Raw genomic sequence first — 19,452 nt, forward strand, 5'->3', positions numbered from 1 at the left:
CGGCTGAAGGAGTACACCAAAAATGAGCAGTATGCTTTATATGAGAAAGTGTATTTTCTGCGCTGCTTTATTCATCTTCATCACTTTGTAATATTATTCTTTGCACGTGAATGTTGGTGATATACTCTGGACTGAAAAAGATTTAAAACATAAATATAACAAAAAATTAAATATTTGCTAAAATACATTTTTGAAATGCATTTAGTTTCAAATTTATTTTAGATTATATATTTTTTTTTCACGTAAATATATTTTCTACAAAAATACATTTTGACCATTTTTGAAAATACTAAAAAGTGATTTGCTATATTTACTCAATAAATTTAAAAGTCAGCTGATTATAAGTGAGGTTATTAATTAAATTTAACACACAAACGTTTATTATAATCAATCAAATGATCTATTCACAATAAGTGGCAAAAAACATGACAAAAGTAAGGTTTCAAAGTTTCTTTTAACTATAGCCTATTTAGCCATTTCTTACATTTTTAATTATTAATAATCAAAACAAAGCAAGCAAGCATTTTCAATTCATTTTTTTTTTTTTTTTTGAAGGTGTGTAAATCTTTGATACATATTCATGAATCAAAGCTCTCTTTTCAGCAGGGAAGCCAAATATGAGCCTGGCGTATTGGCTAAATGATCCTTTTTTCTTTGACCGCGCCAATTATTCTGATCTTACTTTCTGAAAGTTTAATTTAGTTTGTGTTAGATCCATATCCAGTGAAGATAGTTTGATAGTTATTTTTTCAAATGTTTCATATAACACAACACGACCATTTATCGTTTAGTTCCTTTCTTAATCTTTTGACTTCATATAGTTGTTCAAGTCTCTCCTGGAGATCCTGCATGTGCTGCTCTCTTCTTTTTCCAAGCGATTCAATTCTTTTCTTAGTTTTCTGGCTTCCTCTTGAGATTCCTGCCTCATCTTCTTTACGTTTGCTTCAAGTTTCTGTATGATTTCGTCACTCTTCTTTTTCTTCTCTGTCTATTCTTTCTCTCTCCTCTTTTCTCTTCTCTTGATCTCCTCCTCTTGGTCTCGTTTCAGATCTTTCGTCATTTTCTCCATCTCTTCTTCTTCTCCACTGCGTCTCTCTTCATCCTCTCTTTTTCTTCTCTTCCTCTCCTCTTTTCTCCCTTGCTCCAGCTATCATGATGTCTCTCTCATTTCTTGTATGTTTTTCTTCACATTCTCTCTCTTTCTGTCCTCTCTCTCTCTTATCTGTTTCTGTTTCTTTCTCTTCTCTGTTGTGCTCTTCTTCTTCTCTCTCTCTTTCAGATCTTTTTAACTTTCTCGTTCTCCAGTTCTTCTTGTTTCTCTCTCAGCTGGTTCTTGTGTCTCTCTTTTCTCTCTCTTTCCTCTTTCTCTCATTCTCTCTCATGTGTCGTTTCTTCTCTTCCTCCCATTCCTCTGTGCTGGTGTTCAATATTTTCTTGAGTCTCTTTTGAGTCATTTTCAGCCTCTTTTATTTTTCTCCTCCATTCTTCTCTCTCATTTTCTTCTTGTTTCTTCATCATTTGTTTCTCTAAATCTCTCCTTTTTATTGCACCTCTTCATGTTTCATCTGTAATTCTGCTATAATCTAGTCATGATGATTTTCATTTTACTTGATCTTGTTTATATTCTTCCTCTCTCTTCCTCTCTTCTTCTGCTCTTTCTTTTAGCTCTTGTTCATACTTTGATTCTCTGATCTTCAGCCTCTCTCTCTCCATCTCCTCTATTCTTTTCATTATATTTAATTCTCATGCTTATTCCTCTTCTTTTTGATCCTTTTCTTATCCTCTGTCTCTCGTTTCTTCTGATCTGATTTTTCATTCGCTTCAAACACTCTCCTGAACTTTTTCTTTTGTTTCTACATATTGTTCTATGGTTTGTCCTTTCCTCCTCTTCTCTTGAAAGGCTTGATGCAGAAATCTGCTGTTTTTGGGCCAAAGATCATCTTGATCGTGTCTAAAATACATCTGTCTCCTCTTTTGTCTGATTCTCCCTTACACTCAGCACAATGATGATCGCATGAGGTCCAGGTGCCTCCTCAAGACAAATACAGTTCATTATTAAGCCTCTTTGCTCTTGTTCTTTTCCTGTCAGTGAGGGGTCAAAGGGAGTCCTGGAGTATCAATAACATCAACTGACCGACACCATCCACTTCACCGGTTCCCTTCTGACAAACAGTGGTCACTACATGCGTGAGCTGTCTTGTCCTATCAAATCCTGCTTTCTAGTGAGAAAGATAGTGTTTCCTGTTTTTGGGCAGACTTTCCACTTCCTGTCCTCCCCAAACAGCAAGATTCTCAAACATCCTGAATCTGATACAGACTATTCATCATCTGAAAATAAAATTGGTTTAGAGAGAGTTTACTTTGGTTTGCAGTAGCCAATTAGATTTTTTATCATGTCATCATGATTATAATGGGTTCTATTTGGTTTTTATACTGAACAAAATTGGAAATGCAACACTTGACTGTTTGTTACTTTTTTCATTTTCTCCTTCTTCCTCTTCTTCTCTTTCTACGTTCCTGTTGTTTCTGTTTCTCCCATTCCTCTCGTGCTCTTTCTCCATCAATCTCTCTGATCTTTCTCTCATTGATCCTCTAAGTCTCAATGCTTGTTTTATATTCTTTTTGCCAGTTTTTATATATTGTCTTCTCTTCTTTCTCTCTACATGTCACATGATTATGTCTTTCTGCCTTGATCATTTCCTTCATGTAACTCTCTCCTCTTTGTGTATTTATCATGTTAGATCTGAATCTCATTCTATTTTTTCTCTCGCTGTGAAAGTTTCTGGTAATATTCATTATATTTCCTATCTATCTTTCTCCTTCTCTCATTCCTCTCTTTTTCTTTCTCTTTCTCTTTGTCATCAAGGATTCCTCTTCTTCATCCATTTTCATCTTCAAATGGAACTCTTGTCTTCTTAAGTCTCTGATTATGTTCTTATCCTCAGAGCCTCAGTTCTTTATATACCTCCTTTTCTCCTCCTCTCTTTCTTTCTTTGTCTGTTCCAGTTGTTTCTGTTTCCCACTTCCTCTCTGCTCTTTCTTCAAGCTCTTCTCAGTATCTTTCTCTCTTGTTCCTCTCTCTTTTCACTATCTTTTTATACTATTCTTTTCAGTCTCTAAATTCTTCTTTCTCTTTTCTTTCTCTCTTTCTCATGATTCACTCTTTCTGCTTGATCTTCACCTGGTCTGTTCCTCGCTGGTGAACGATCTGCCCCATTGCCACTAGGGCAGCAGTCTCTCTAGCAGTCTTCAAAAACCAACTCAAAATCTCCCTATCTTTCTCGTTTGCTCTCTGACCCAACATTGATCAGCTTCTTCTCTTCTTCTTCTTCTTCTTCTTCTTCTTCTCCTGCTCCTTCCTATCTCTTTTCTTGTCTCTTATAAAAAAAAAAAAAATCGCCTGTTCTTGTTTCTGCTTTCCTAAGACAAGACCTCACTCAAGAGCACTTATGTTTCTACTGCCCATTCTTTCTTCTATTAATTTGCTTTTATGCCTTTCTCATCTTGTTCCTCTCTTTGGATAAAAAGTCTTTTTGACTACTTTTAAATTCTCTAAATGATTCAGTCTATCTTCCTCCATCTTCATCCCTCATCCTCTCTTTTTCTTTCTTCATGTTTTGTTCATCAGTTCATCTCTTTCTCTGTTCAGTTTCTCAACTTTCTCCATCAGTATGTTCTTCTGTTGTTCTTGTATTTCTCTCTCCATCTCTCTGAACATCTTACATGAGTAGTAACTCCCTCCGTTCTCTTTCACCATGTTGTCTATCTTCTGCAGGAGATCAGTCACCTGAGTTTGGTCTTTAGTCTCGTTATTGAACACATGGTATCTGTTTCCACACACTTCAATCAACTGATTCAAAGCTGATCCAGGTTCTCCCAGAAACTGATCAATGGTTTTCTTCTTCAGAAAGTCTCCTCTGGTAAAGAGCACCATGGTGTACTTTACAGAGTGTTCTCCAAACGTCTCCTGAATGATCTTCACCGCTGTTTTCTCTTCTTGAGTGAACCGCTGTCCTAAATTGAGCACAATGATGAACACGTGGGGTCCAGGCTGGATCATGGGGATGCTTTGGCTGATTTCTCTCTTGATTTCTTCATTGCTGAGTTTAGTATCAAACAGTCCTGGAGTGTCGATCACAGTAATGTTTCTGCTGTTGATTTCAGCTGTCTCTCTATGACACACTGTAGTAACAGACTCTTGAGATGTTTCAGCTGCAAACTTGACTGCTCCTAAGATGGTGTTTCCAGTTGAACTCTTTCCAGATCCAGTTTTTCCCAGAAGCACAATCCTCAGTTCATCTTCTCTGTCTCTTGAATCTGAAGATGGAGCAAGTAAAAAAATATATAATGAATTGTAAAAGTTTCAAATTGCAGATAATGTTACCGTTTTGTGTAAAATCTGTGTAGACTTTTATAATCATGAAAGATTTCCTAATCATTACCTTGTGATTGAAACCACGTCTCTAATGAATGGATTCTCCTCTTCATTTCATCAAATTTCAGCAGTTTTTCCATCTGTGCTTCCATCAGTGTCTCTGTGGAGAAACAAACAGCACTGTTTTCCTCAACCATTTGCTGCAGTTTCTCCATCAACACAGACACTTGTGTGTTCAGGTCAATGAAATGATGTCGTCCTCCTAAACTCTGAATGGCAGACTGTGTTTCTTCATTTAGTTCTGCTGCCTGATGATCTGAGTTCTGCTTTATGAGGATCATGATGTGTTTGTTGATTCTTGAGCTGAAGATCCTCTGGATCTCCTCTATTTCTGCTCTGTCTTCATCAGTCAGTGGAGCATCAGGAACGATGAAGATGAAAACATGGACTCCAGGATGACAGAGAGACACACAGCGGTGAGTCTGACGCATCACGTCCTCCTCTGAGAGCTGAGTGTTGAACAGAGCTGGAAGCTCCACCAGACTGATCTGACATCCATCAAGCTCCACGTCTCTCCTCACACACTCTGAATCTGATCTTCTCTCGCTCTGATTTAGGATCAGCTCTGAGATTAAGGATTTTAATCCTCTGTTACTCCCGCACACAACCAGATTCAGCTTCACGCACTCTGGAATAATGAAAACGCAATGAACTAGTTGACAAAAATTTTATTGATGTTGCATTCCTAGCATGATGGAATTATGTAATCATTACTGCACTGTAATTTACTGGTTCCTCTTCAGGAACTTTGAGCTATATTAAAGCACTATGGGAAGGCCCCCTGCGTGACCGTGACCTACTGTGTAATCTGTCTGAATCTACTGGCAAGTCTCAAGCACAGGTACAAAGAGATGCCCCTGGTTGAGCAGACACCGTGGCGTCATCATCTTTAAAGGCTCTGAGTTTACCCTCTAAGCTGCTGTGTACCACCTCAGTGCTAGTGGCTGTCTGACATTTGATCTTAGGGCAAGGTCTTTCTTCTGGATGCCCTGCTTGCACCCTTCGGTCTGTACATCGACCCTGTGAATATGGTTTTCAACTGACATCAGAAGGTGTGTATGCAGGCATCTGCACTCAGATGTTCATCCGCTCGCAAGCTCAGGGTGCTGCCCTTTGCGAGACCTCATACTCGTAAAGAGAGTTGCTTCTCACCAACCCTGCAGCCGTTTGGGGTCAAAGCAGCGCTCTAGGTCTGGAGTCTCTAAGCCCAAGCAAGATCTTCTCTGCAAAGAGGTCCCAGGCCAAGAAGTAGTCCTGAAGATTGTGGTTCAAAGCAGACCCTTAGCATGTGGATTATGGATGCCATCACCACTTCTTATGTGTTCTCTGTTCTTCCCTCACCAATGGAAGTCAAGACTCACCCAACCCAGAGTGTGGCAACCTCTATGGCCTTTTTTGCAAGTGTCTCAGTACACGACATCTGCAATGCTACCGGTTGGTCTACACTCTTACGCTTTTGTCAGGTTTTACTGCCTGGACCTCCGTGCTTCTCCTGGCTTTTCAGTTCTCGTGCTCTGATGTGCAGGAACTTGAGAGCATTTTGTGGGTATTTTCCCATAGTGCTTCAGTGCAGCTCAAGGTTATTGAAGAGGATCAACTCCAGGTTATGTATGTAACCATGGTTCCTTAAAGGAACGAGAATGTGTGTCTCCATGCCACACTCCCGTCATCCCATGCCACAGGCTGTTGCCGGTTTTCCCACACATGCTTTTAACCTTCCTGGTCTCAGTGATGTCCAGCCCTTCCATTGGACAGATTACACAGCAGATTTAGAGCATGGCCATGCAGGGGGCATTCCCATAGTGCTTTGATTAAAACCAATTCATGTCTATTACTTAATTCTCACAAAGATGCTTTATTCAGAGAAATAATTGAATGCACTCACCCAGTGTCTTGATCTTCTGATGTAACTCTTTGATTTCATTGTCTTTCACTCTTAATTTCCCCTCTAGTTCATGTCTGACTCTCTTCTCTGGAACTCTCATGTACGTCTGAAGAGAATAGGGTTCAGTCTTCATGGTCTCTATATGATCAAACAGGTCTAAGATCTTTTCTGAGTTTCTCTGATCCTTTAACCCCATCACACTGTACCGGCTCTTATAAAGACTCACAAACTCTCTGACACTTTGATCAAGTTCAGTAATGAAAAGCATCATAAGGTGCTCATTAGAGTTAAATATTCCTTTAATCTTCTCCATTTCTGCTCTGTCTTCATTAGTAAGTGGATAGACAGAAGTAACAAAGATGAAGACATGAACTCCAGGATCACAGAGAGACAGACAGCTTAGAGTCTCCCGCATCATTTCCTCCTCTGAGAGCCGACAGAGAGCTGGAAGTTCTATTACCTTGATCTGACGTCCATGAATCATCGCCTCTCTCATCTGACACACTTTACTCATCTCTTTCTGAGATTTACTTGGTTTGCCTCTAAACATCTTAGACACTGAGTTCTTAAGTGTTGAATTATGTCCACACAGCACAATGTTCAGCTTTGCTTTTCCAGCAGGCATCACTGAAAACAAGATTTAAAGACAGTAGACTCAGATCAGCATTGATACCTTAAACAATGACTTACCTTACACAATTATTATTATTATGTATAATATAATTACATTACAACATGAATCTGCTGTGTGGTTCGGTGGCCAGATGTGTAACTTACAGGGGTTGGACAATGAAACTGAAACACTGGCCAATTTAGTTTTTGTCACGGTGTGGTTTAGGGGTGAAGGAGCACTTGACAAGAATATCCAAATAAACAAATTTAATCAAACACATATACAGGATAAGTACCCCGGGCAGGCAGGCAAACGGGCAGACAGGCAGATAAACTAAAGCAGGTAATACATAGATGAGATCGGACAAACAGTACTGAAACCACAGGACTTAAATACTCAACGTAAATACTTAATGAATAAGACACAGGTGAAAACGCTAAGACAATTAACTAAAGTAGGTCACAGAACACATGGCACACGACAAAACAATAACACAAAAGGAGTCCACGTGTGACAGTTTTGGAGGTATCAAGGCTAACTTGATCAACCTGGAGGCCAATCTTCATTAATTGCACATTCCAGCAGTAAGAGCAGTGTGTGAAGTTTTAATCAGCAATCAGTAATAGCAGTTTTGCTTAAAATATTGCAATGAACACAACATTAAGGGTGACATATCAGAGTTCAAAAGAGGACAAATTGTTGGTGCATATCTGGCTGATGCATCTGTGACCCAGACAGCAAGTCTTTATGATGTATCAAGAGCCATGTTATGTAGGGTAATGTCAGCATACCACCAAGAAGAACCAATCACATCCAACAGGAGTAAATGTGGATGCAGGATGAAGCTTTCAAACAAAAAAAACATATAACCACAGCTGCCCAACTCACTGCAGAATTAAATGTGCATCTCAGCCCTCCTGTTTCCACCAAATCTCCACAGGGTCAATATACATGACCGGGCTAATATAGCCAAACCTTTGGTCACTCGTGCAGATGCCAAACATCGGTTTCAATAGTGCCAACAGTGTGTCTTGGGCTGTGGATAATGTGAAATGTGTAATGTATTGTTCTCTGATGAGTCCTCCTTCACTGTCTTTCCTACATACGAGAGAGTTACGGTGTGGAGAAGCCCCAAAGAAGCATACCACCCAGACTGCTGCATGCCCAGAGTGAAGCATAGGGCTGGATCAGTGATAGTTTGGGCTGAATATCATGGAATTCCCTAGACCCAAAACTTGTGCTAGATAGACACGTCACTGGCAAGGACTAGCGAACCATTTTGGAGGAAATATGTGCACCCAGTGGTTCAAACACGGTGCACTGTATCAGGATGATATTGCACCAAAACACCCAGCAAGACTGGTGATGGAGTGGTTTGATGAACATCAAGTTGAACATCTCCCATGGCCTGCACAGTCACCAGATCTAAATATTATTGAGACACTTTGTGGTGTTTTGAAGGAGCGAGTCAGGAAATGGTTTCCTCCACCAGCATCACGCAGTTATGTGGACAATATTCTGCAAGATGAATGGCTCAAAATCCCGCTGGCCACTGTGCAAGACTTGTATCTGTCATTCCCAAGACCAAATGATGCTGTATTGGCCACAAAAAGAAGCCTACACCATAATAATGAATTATTGTCTAAAACCAGGCGTTTCAGTATCATTGTCCAACCCCTGTACATTCCAACATAAGCTAACATACACTTGTCTCATAAAACCTTAAAAAAATCTCACTAGTTTCTGAGAGTAAGAGAAATTTACAGGGATATGTCTGATTTGACAATGCAAGAGAGAACTCAATTTATTCTAGTTCATGTTCTGTGTTAATAGTAAACAGTAGTCATTTTCTCTGTCTTCATTTCTCTATCTTTTCCTATTGAGCCTACTGCAAATTAACTATTAAAAGACATAATTCATAAGAATACACTTAGAGGTATTATTCTGAAAAACAAACAAACAAACCTCCTCCATCACTTGCTGTTTTGTGCTCTCGTTGAGATCAGGATCCTTCTCTTTGCTGTCTCTCCTTCTGAAACTCCAGACACGCTCTGATCTTCATCCACGATGATCCATCACCTCCAGCCTCATTCATGTCACAGATGAGAAATTTTCTGTCTTCCCTCTCGAATATCTTTTCTATTTTTCTGAACAACTCGGATCGCCATCCTGGGTTTATTGTATCAAACTGTAGACGTCCTCCTCCGCACTCCTTTATTAAATCGGAAACAGCATTATTCCATATCACAGAGGCCAGTTTGGATGTGTGTGGCTCTTCATCGGTGGTCAGCGCTATAGTGTGTTTCACGGCCTGTTTACTGAAGAGGTTCAGCACGGTTCTCACTCTGTGTCTGTCTTTCTCAGTGAAGTCCTTATACTGCAGTACGAGAACAAACACATGAGGTCCCGGAGCAGACAGAGACACGCACTCTCTCACTCGCTGTGTGATCAGATGTTGTGGGAGATCGGTCTGGAGCAGGTGAGTGTTGATGACTGTGATGCGTCTGCCCTCCACTTCTCCGCTGATTTTCATACCGTGCTGCTTTAAAGAGATTGAAGCTTCTCTGTTAAATGCTTCCGTTCCCGCTGTAATGTTTCCCACTCGGCTGTTTTCTGATCCGTTCTTTCCTATCAGAACGATCCTCAGATCGCACGCTGAAAAAAAAAAAAAAGTACAGACAGAAACAAAGATACACAGACATTAAGTTACGTTTTATGGAGATCTAGTTTGTTTTAAAAAAGCTAATAAAAACTAATTAAATGCAGAAATAAATGCAACATTAGCCTTCATTGCATTGATTGCCTATAAACGGATTATTCTTAAAGCTGTTTTGATATACCAGTGAGTTATTTTCCCTTTGATGTTGTTAGATGAAGATTAAATGATACTGATAGATGCAGGAAACTAGACTGCTGTCACTTTAAGAAATAAGTGTTTATGTTCACTCAAGACATCACCTGCTGTGTTCACAAGAATGCGTGTGTATTATGTTAGCTGAATCATAATGCAATTAACGCAAGTAAAGCAGTCACACACTTCAAATAAAGTTGTGTATGCTTATTTTAATTAAATGTTGTTAACAGTGAATTGCTATTCTCTTTTAGTTTGTTTTATACATATTCTAAGTAAGGAAAGAGCAATCAAGGTCATTTAGTTTTTTGTTCTCAAAGTATACATAAATTTTCTATAGTTTAAAAAAGTTTTGAGCATTTGGCTCAAATTGGGGTCGTGAATTCAAAGTTATTTTCAAATGTGACAATACATGTATCTGAAGACATTTTATGGGTTATAAAACATACTAGCAAATAATTGGAACTGTAATATTACATCATTTATTGATAATATTCAATTATTATTATTAGATTTACGTTCATTTGCAAGATTTTTTACGACCTGCATAATTAACAGTCAAATATGGCTCATCTTTTTTAATTACCTTTTTTGCAAACTTTTTTCTCCTTTTTCAAATTTGAAATCACATCAGAAAAGCATTTTTCAATAAAAATCGAAGGATACTTAGGTGTAGGGAGGGCTTTATTTTCCCAATAAGGTGGCATCCATTTAATAATTTGAATTCAAATGCACACTCACGTTATTATTGCATACTGTTTTGCTACAATACTTTTGTATTGAAAATTGCCACTATTTGCAATAATACAAATAGCAAGTCTTGCTTTTTTATGTGTAAAAATAGAATCTATAGTTATGTGCACCAGCACCAGCACCAGCAGGTGGAGTAAAAGGAGTCGTTATGGTTATCATTAAAAAGATGATTAAGACACAAAAGCAGCATTTCCTACCTTTTGATAAACAAAACGAACATCACATCTGAGCAAAGCATATTCTGTTCTCCACTGCTTTATTTCAAGTTTGTTTTTTTTCTCAAGTAAACTGGATATGAACTGTATGAACTGTAAGTGGGTCATTCTACAGAAAGCACATTATTAAATTACCTTTTGACTTTATGAATCCATATAAACATACATATTTGTTCCTTTTTTGAGAATTTATTTCAAGATGTGCCATTTCTTCAGCAATATTAAAAGTTTGTATGTAAGATTTCTTTTATTAGCACATTTAGTCTGAGTTACAGAAAAACAAGAAAAAAGCACGAAATAAGGAGACTGTTCTATTTATTTAATGTGACAGAAAAAAAAAAACAGCAAAAACACAGTAACACAGTAAAATAGTGATCTCTACTGGCGTTTCCTTCCTTATGGGTGACACCAGTGAAAGTCAGCACATCAGATCTCTCTTTTTAATACATTTGAATAAAAATGCATTTTACAAAATGTACCACCCGTGTTTTCCGACCTTCTACCCGTGAACTTGCACTAGACTGACGTCCTCCCAGGTCCGAGTTCTGACGTCACATAGCCCTTGAAACAGCACTGGCAACGCACAAATAAAAAGGTATAAGAGCGCTGTTTTCCTCCTCCGTTTCCCTCAAATAAGCAAAGAAAGCAGCTTTGGCGACTGTAAATGTTTGTAGACGAGCATAAGCTCCTTCCGCTCCGCTAGCTAGGTTACATCTAACTAGCACGATTCCTAGAGCTCTACAAAGTCTCTCAAAAACCTGCCTGGAACGCAGCATTATCTAAAGGCTTAGCTAACTTTATTAGATCAAGTTAGCGGTCAAGTGTTAACTAGCACATCACCATCTCACTTCTTTTCTCTCCAGTACGCTCAGAAGTTCAGTTAAAATGAATGCAGCCGAGAGGATGTTAACAAAATGGTTGACAGGCCAGTTTACAGCGACGCCATTTCACGACACGACCTACAGCAGTCAACATTTAAAGCGGATCAAAAGCAGTTGTCCTAAAACTAAAACAATACTCATTCTTGTTCTAGTCTAACCTTGATGAACTTTTACGATCCATTACCGTATTCTTCGACACACTCAAAAGTGTGTATAGGCATATTTTTCTTAAAAAACGTGCGGCGCTGTATAAGCAGGGGCGTGTCTACGCGGTGGCCAGGTATTACAATTTTTTATTAATATTTATTTTAGTTTAGTGTCATATTTTATTTAGCGCGTTTATGCTTTGTTGTTGATGCACATGCAATAAAACCAGCTTCCAGAAATAATCATAATAATGCAAATTTACACACAGCCTATTTTGTCCCGTCTCTGCTTTGGTTATGCGATGTCGAACATTATGCCGCTTCAAGAGCGCCTTCCGCGTAAATATTCAGATGTCATTCCCGAAACATTGCAGACTGTACCCAGACGGGGCTTTTTGATATTGCGCAGCCGCAGTCCGATTCAAACACAACCTCCATCCCTCATTGTGAAGAAATCAGTGCTGTTAAATCAAGTAGCAAAACATTTGAACATACCGTTAAATGGTGGAATGCTAACAGCCGGCTCTAGTGCCGTTTCTTTTGCATTTCTAAACCTAGCAAAAGTGCCATCTTGAAATCACTGCACTTGCACTATAAGCTTCTCTCGCTGCTTCTGCAAAAACCGCATCCGCCTGCAGACCGATGCTCCAGCGGCAGGAAAGAACACTCACCGCAAACTCGTTTTGTTTGTTTGTTTTTTCAGTGAGCCAGTTTTTAAAAACGTGTATTGGTTTAACCGAGAGCGGCGGAAAGTGAAGCGAAAGTGAGTTCGTGTCGATGCGTTTGGGTCTCTGCAAGCTCCCATTGGTCAGCTGGGCTTTGCTAGCCCTGATTTGATCGACATGTCGCTACTACAATTAGAACGCAAAATAAAACGTGTTCGCAAAAATAAAAAAAAACTAAAGCTAAAATGATGCAGTGATACTAGCGGACACTAAAGGAACTCGTAGAAATGTAGCAATTTCGAAAGAGACATTGAAATAAAACTAAAATAATAACGCAGGTCTAAATACGTTTTATATGTTTATCAAGCAATCATTTAATAAACTGAACGAAGCAGACCGTCTCCTGTTGTTGGCTGATTCTTCATCAATACTTGAATCTTTCATTCTCCAACCCGATGATATCTCAACACAAACGCCTTCAAATCCAAATTTAATAGAATAACAATAAAACACTAAGAGACCTAATCACGAATTCCCTAAATGCGCGAGACAGTCATAGCCGCTTCGTCTTCGTGCACAGAACAAAGAAAACATATTTAAGAAACGAAAAGCAAATCGGTGTGATACCGTTGGCTAATATTTCACACTTCATAAATCACTGAGGAAAAGTCGATGCGTAGTCTATTATTTGAATATAACTTCATTCTTACCTGAACCTGACGCCATTTCAACACCTAAAGCATCAAATCAAAATCAGAAAGAAAAACGAGTAAAGAAGAGAGACCCTCATCAGTGCCCCCGCCTGAAACAACCTTTACTTAAAGAGAAACTGAGAATGAAACCTGAAATAATGTGGGCTCGGTGTGTGTTCTCCATTATTTTATATCTCTTTTAAATAAAAATTGAAATATGACATATGCAAATATTGTTTTGTTTAAAAGCGGTACGCAACCTAAATGCTCATTTTTATCATTTATTTAATTCTACTCCAGCATAAAGTAGTCTAACATTAAAGTGAAATCAGTAAAGCGTGAGTATAGCCTGACATTTAATGGTGTTTTCTGACTGAAAATAAAAACTTCACACATGAGAGGATGCAATTAAGCAGATCAGCTGTTGGTCAGTATGTGTTTGGTGCTTGAACAAAAGTGACTTTTCATCGTGAAAATACCAACATGATAATGCACTTCTTCCTAAACGATTGCAAATCTTGATGTTATGCCCCAAAAAAGGTTTTCAAAATCTGGAATCTGAGGGTGCATAAATGAATAATAATTAAAATATAACCTCTGGCCACAGTGGCTGGTGAGCAAAGAGTTGAAGTCAAGCCCTGGTTGGAAAAATGTCTGAAGTGGACTGTTGGTTGACACCTGGAGGAGAAGTGTCATCATCTCTGGCCTGTGGCGAGGGCTTTGATGATTGTTTTGAGCTTCTCCATGCCGTGAGAGCTGCCTTATCTTCTGAGATTACTTGGATTTTTATCAGCCCACGAACCTTTGCTATCACCCGTGATGACCATGATGGTGGTTTGACTGTTTCCTTGTGCTCTGTCTCTGAACATGTTCCCACCCGTGTGCTGAGAGATAGCATCGTCTGGGGCACACTGTGTGGTCTGCGTGATGAAATTAGCTTGAGGCATATGTTGTGTTGCTAAAATGAATATGAATAAAGTAAAACGGGACCAACTCGGAGATCAGGTGCCAAACGAGAAGAAGACGAACGTGGGCGAGTTTAGGAATCCATTTTGAACAAACCAGTAGATTAAATGGACAATGAAGTGGTGTGATTATTTTCACCCAGCCTCCTCAGGTGTCACGTGTGCGAGTATAATGTGCAAAATACAGTTAAAATGTTCTCCTTAATGCTTCTCCACAGACTATAGACATAAGAATATTAGAGCGCCACCTTCTGGCTGAATCACGCAAAACTCAATCCAAATGAATGTCCAGGAGCTGCTACTGCATATATATAACCAGCTGTATGTGTGTATATATATATATATATATATATATATATATATATATATATATATATATATATATATATATATATATATATATATATATACACAGCTAATTTAACCATTTATATATAGTGTTTATCTGTGTATCAGATATTAGTTTTTGTGAAGTTGTGAAGTGTTTTTTGTTATATTTAGTTGAAATGAATGAATTATTCCCAGTATGTCGCGATTTTTATTTAATTTATTTTTAATTGATGTTAGGTCTAATATTAAAAGTGTGATTACTGGCAATTACTCACATATGTGTGACTGTCTGATGAGAAATGCAGAAGAAATAATACCCTTCTAATTTTTAAAATCGGCTATATTTCTTACATGTATGGAACGATCCATTTATGTTCTGTAAGAAAAATATTAGGCATCATATCATAAATACACTCACCAGCTGCTTTATTAGGTACACATGTTCTATGCTTGGTTACTTAAATAGCTAATCAGCCAATCACATGACAGTAGCTTGGGCATCTAGACATGGTGAAGACGACCTGCTGAAGTTCAAAGCAGGCATCAGAAGACCCTGCGTCCTCATATGAGCACATTGTATAGAGTCTGGATGTCATTTAGAGCTTTTCAGGATACCAAACGATTGGATGATTGGAAATGAAAAAAATAAAAAAGGCAAGAGCAACAGGAGATTTGAAGGTCATGAAATTTTTTCTTCCTGTGATTGGCTGAATGTTAGTTCGCTCAAATATAAGCAACAAATCAGAGAACATGGGCAGAAATATTGGCGGTGGCTCCATCAAACTCGAAATCAAAAGCAGAAGCTAAAATTTGATTTATTAACATATTACTAGCTCACACTGTCCTGTGAATATATACAACATCTGTCTCTCTTCTGTCAACCAAGATACATATTTAGGCTTTGATTTGAACAAAAACAGTTCATCCTTGTGGCCCGGCTGTAAATTTCCCCAAGACCAAATCTCATAATCAACTATTCTAAAATAACATTTAGGTTCACGCTTCATCAACTTTTACTCATGAATTTTTTTGCAACAGCTGAATTTTTGTGATGTTCTTCAGTTTGGTTGTATCTGTACAGAAACGTGGTTTGATCGGTTGAGGAGATAAACAGCTTCTGCTGGATGTTTGTGCGTGGCTGAAGTGTTTATGGCACACATGTTCATGGAGACTGCGATGTAATCCATTATCAGTGAGATTCAACGACCTCAAACTAAGACATGGAGGAAAAGTACTTCCCTCGCTGCTTGTTGTTTTACTAGTTTTACTAATTTAATATCAATCACACAAGGAGTGTTATAAGTGTAGACACATAATTGTTTCGACAGATGTATGTTATAAAGAGATAGTTCACCAGAAAATATGAAAAATCTGTCATTAATCGATCATGTCTTTCCATAAAACCATCGTTCATCTTCAGAACACAAATGAAGATGTTTTTGATGAACTCTGAGAGCTTCGTAAACATCAAGTATACTACCACGATCAAGAAAGACATCAGTAAAACAGACATCAGGGGTTCAACCAAGTGTACGAATATCTTCTTTTCATTTCTTTTCATTTGTAGGAGAACGAAGCTCGGTGGCGGCTTACACAAGATCATGAAAACAGCTAGCGTTAAAATTTTAACAATCGTAGGCAGTTTGGCCCAAAATATTGTTTTAATATATTAATATGGCTACTAATAAGTAATAATTAGTGATAATGTTTGTTATTAATCTATTATACAGAAAAGCCGCAGCATGGCCTGTTAACTTTCAGGAGGCCTGTAACTATTGTTTAGAAAGGTCAATAACTTTATTATAAATAATTATGATTAAAAGTCATTCACAGTCATTTCTTAATTTTTTGTCAGGAAATGTTATGCATCTGCTGAGAGAGAAAAACCTACTTTGCGCTGGAGAAAAACCCTTTTTAGCCAAAATAAGTCCTGAGTAGCTGTAGCTTTATTCTCTCTAAAGTGTTCTCCTGCATAAAAAGGAAATGCTGCCCAAAACATAACGTTGGAGGAAATCTCTAATATGGACAAAGGCATACGCTATCACTGAAGTAGCTGAATAAAACACAGATATATTTATAACGCAGTGCTGATCAACATAATCTTTATCTCTGTATATATCATGTAATGCAACATGAAACCAGGAAGTTACTGCAAACACTCCACTCACGTTATGAAATCAATTTGGAGAAAAACTTCATTAATTGTTTCTTGTTTGATTGATTTGAAATTCCTCAAAATCATCCAATCAGCTCTCAAATAAGACCCCGGGTGTTATGAGTATACACTCATCTAATCCAGCACTCAAGCAACATTTCATTCTGGGCCAAAATCCACTTTAAAAAGTGAGGTTAAGCAAAACCTTGATTATTTTGATGACTTCCTCCGACAGAGGAAACTGAGACGTGAGAATCCTGTCGAGAGAAGATTTAAGCAGATAAATATCACACTTCAGTCTTGAGTGGGGTTTTCAGCGAAACAGCAAAGAAAATGTTTCTCCGATTAGTTTTGTTATGTTTGTGGCGTCTTGCCGTGAGTTTGTGTTTTTAAAACTTTTAAACTTGAAGGCTTGGTTTCACTTCAGTTCAATTAGGACATTTTAGTCATTTTTATAAACATGCTTAGAAAAAACATCTTCAGACAAACCCAAGGTGCTGATTTTAAGATCAGTCAGTGCAGGTTATTTAGTTGAAACAGCTTAGACTTCCATTTTAGTCTGTTAACCTGGGGATAATGTGTGATCAACTCTGTGTTCTCCAGCTGCAGCCGATGATCTGGTGGTGAAGAAGGGAGATTCAGTCACTCTATACACTAACATCCCTGACGTCAAGCATGGGTTTTTGCGAATTCAATGGTCTGGTAAAGCTGTAATCGCTGAAATCACTGATAGGGCCAACAACTTCACTGTGTATGATGATGTTCTTGATGGGATATTCAGAAACAGAGTAGAGCTGGACAATCAAACTGGATCTCTGACCATCACCAACACCAGACCTGAAGATGCTGGACTTTATGTATTATTCATGGAAAAAGATGATGAAATGATGTCCTGTCTGTTGAACTATTTCATTCTCACTGTGTATGGTGAGTAAAATATTTGTTTTTCAGGCAACATGTGCTTCTGATGTCTTCCGCTGCAGATCGTTTGGCGTTGTTATATAGTATAATGAAGTTATTCCTGTCTGCAACAAACATTGCTGTTTGTTTTCTGAAACAGAAGAAATATCAGCGACGGAGGGAGATTCAGTCACTCTCCACTTTAATCAGACTGAAATCAGAGACAACTTAAAGATATTTTTGAAGTCTGAAACAGAAAATGCGTTCACGTTTGTGAAGTGTGGTCTGTTTGAGAGATTCAGAGAAAGAGTGGAGCTGGACAATCACACTGGATCTCTGACCATCACCAACACCAGACCTGAAGATGCTGGACTTTATAAACTGGACTTTAAGACATCAAAAGCATTCAGAGTTTCTGTCTACGGTTAGTAAAGATCTTTGGTTCTGTTCCTCAAATGTTCTGATTTTGTAAGTTAGTTACACTACCAGTCAAAAGTGTTTGAACAGTGAGATTTTTTAATGTTTTAATAAAAAAACAAGTCTCTTCTGCTCACCAACCCTGCATTGATCCAAAGCACAGCAAAAAACAGTAAGATTTTGAAATAATTCTACTATTTGTATTTTATAAGTGTTTTCTATGAATCTGTGTTAAAATGTAATTTATTCCTCTGATCAGATCTGATTTTTCAGCATCATTACTCCAGTCTTTAGTGTCATGAAAATCAGCTTTGAATCACAGAATACATTACATTTTAAATTATATATATTTATATTAAAAATTACTGTTTTTACTGTACTTTGGATCAAATAAATGCAGGCTTGTTGACCAGAAGAGACTGTTTAAAAACTCTTAGACTGGTGCTTTACTACATATTACACTGTTTAATGACGACACTCTCTCAACCGCTTTCAGCTCGTCTGCCGCTTCCTGTCATCAGCAGTAACTGCTCTTCATCATCATCTTCATCAAACTGCTCACTGTTGTGTTGGCGGTGAACGCGAGTCACGTGACTCTCTCCTGGTACAGAGGAAACAGTTTATTGTCCAGCATCAGTGCGTCTGATCTCAGCATCGGTCTCTCTCTACCTCTGGAGTGGAACATCAGGATAAAAACATCTACAGCTGTGTGATCAACAACCCCATCAGAAACCAGACTCAACATCTGGACGTCAGCAGACTCTGTCACATGTGTTCAGGTACAGCAGATAGAGCTGTGTTTAGTGTTTATTGAGCGGATCTCAGTCTGATGTGTTTATTCCTCAGACTCTCAACACTGTTGTGGTTTTACTGAAGCTGTGATCCGATTGGTCCTCTCGCTCTGGTGGGCGTGGCTACAGTCCTTATTCTTGTGTATGACATCAGATGCAGAAGAGCTGAACATGAACGAACACATATTCACCCAACAGGTACTTGACAGCTGTTTTTCGTAGAACGTTTTAAAAAATATAATTCATCTTCATTTATTTCTAATGGTGTTTATTTCTAGAGCGACTCGTTTCCTCCCTGGAAGACTATTTGAGAACAAGCGTAACATATTGTGCTTGTCTGTCATAAAAGGCTGAAGATGACCAAATATTGCTTAGCTCACGCTACATTATGTACTATATAACAGTGCAGAGTGTACAGTAAAATATAAGATGTGTGGAAACTATCAGCTTGACTTTAATAAAGATATTAAGCTTCTTCAGCCAGAAACTCAACCCTTAGCAGTTTGACTTAAGATGCAGGTTCTAAACACCTATAAAGCTGGTTCTAGATGTCTCCTCTGCATTTAACCCAATACAGGCTGATATTTTGATGTCAAAACGTGCACATTATTAGTTTGAAACATATATGTAACGTGAAATGTATAATGTGTGATGCTTTGAACTGTGTTGGTGTAAAAAATGATTTGTCGACACAACTAGACTTAGTCAAGTCATCATGTTACGTTCACTCAACTTATATGTGGTTGTTGAAAATTGAG

At 38.2% G+C, this 19,452-nt stretch overlaps 1 protein-coding gene and 1 pseudogene across 2 annotated transcripts in view; one reads left to right on the forward strand and one right to left on the reverse strand.

Annotated features, from left to right (window-relative positions):
* LOC122327919 (GTPase IMAP family member 8-like) overlaps positions 1 to 19,452 on the reverse strand; it is a 295,481-nt gene that overhangs the window by 30,864 nt on the left and 245,165 nt on the right. The window contains exons 1-3 of one of the 2 annotated variants that reach the window (XM_043223606.1): positions 8,899 to 8,914; positions 6,321 to 6,947; positions 4,443 to 5,063 (exon numbers count right to left, since the gene is read on the reverse strand). In XM_043223606.1, the coding sequence (XP_043079541.1) occupies positions 4,443 to 5,063; positions 6,321 to 6,945 (1,246 nt within the window). In that variant the 5' untranslated portion in view covers positions 6,946 to 6,947; positions 8,899 to 8,914. Of the gene's footprint in view, positions 1 to 4,442; positions 5,064 to 6,320; positions 6,948 to 8,898; positions 8,915 to 19,452 lie in introns of those variants that run through there. The other variant, XM_043223605.1, reaches the window with a different exon arrangement.
* Positions 9,006 to 18,900, forward strand: LOC122328095 (annotated as a pseudogene).

The sequence above is a fragment of the Puntigrus tetrazona genome, chromosome 22, assembly GCF_018831695.1.
Source record: "Puntigrus tetrazona isolate hp1 chromosome 22, ASM1883169v1, whole genome shotgun sequence".
Lineage (NCBI taxonomy): Eukaryota > Metazoa > Chordata > Actinopteri > Cypriniformes > Cyprinidae > Puntigrus > Puntigrus tetrazona.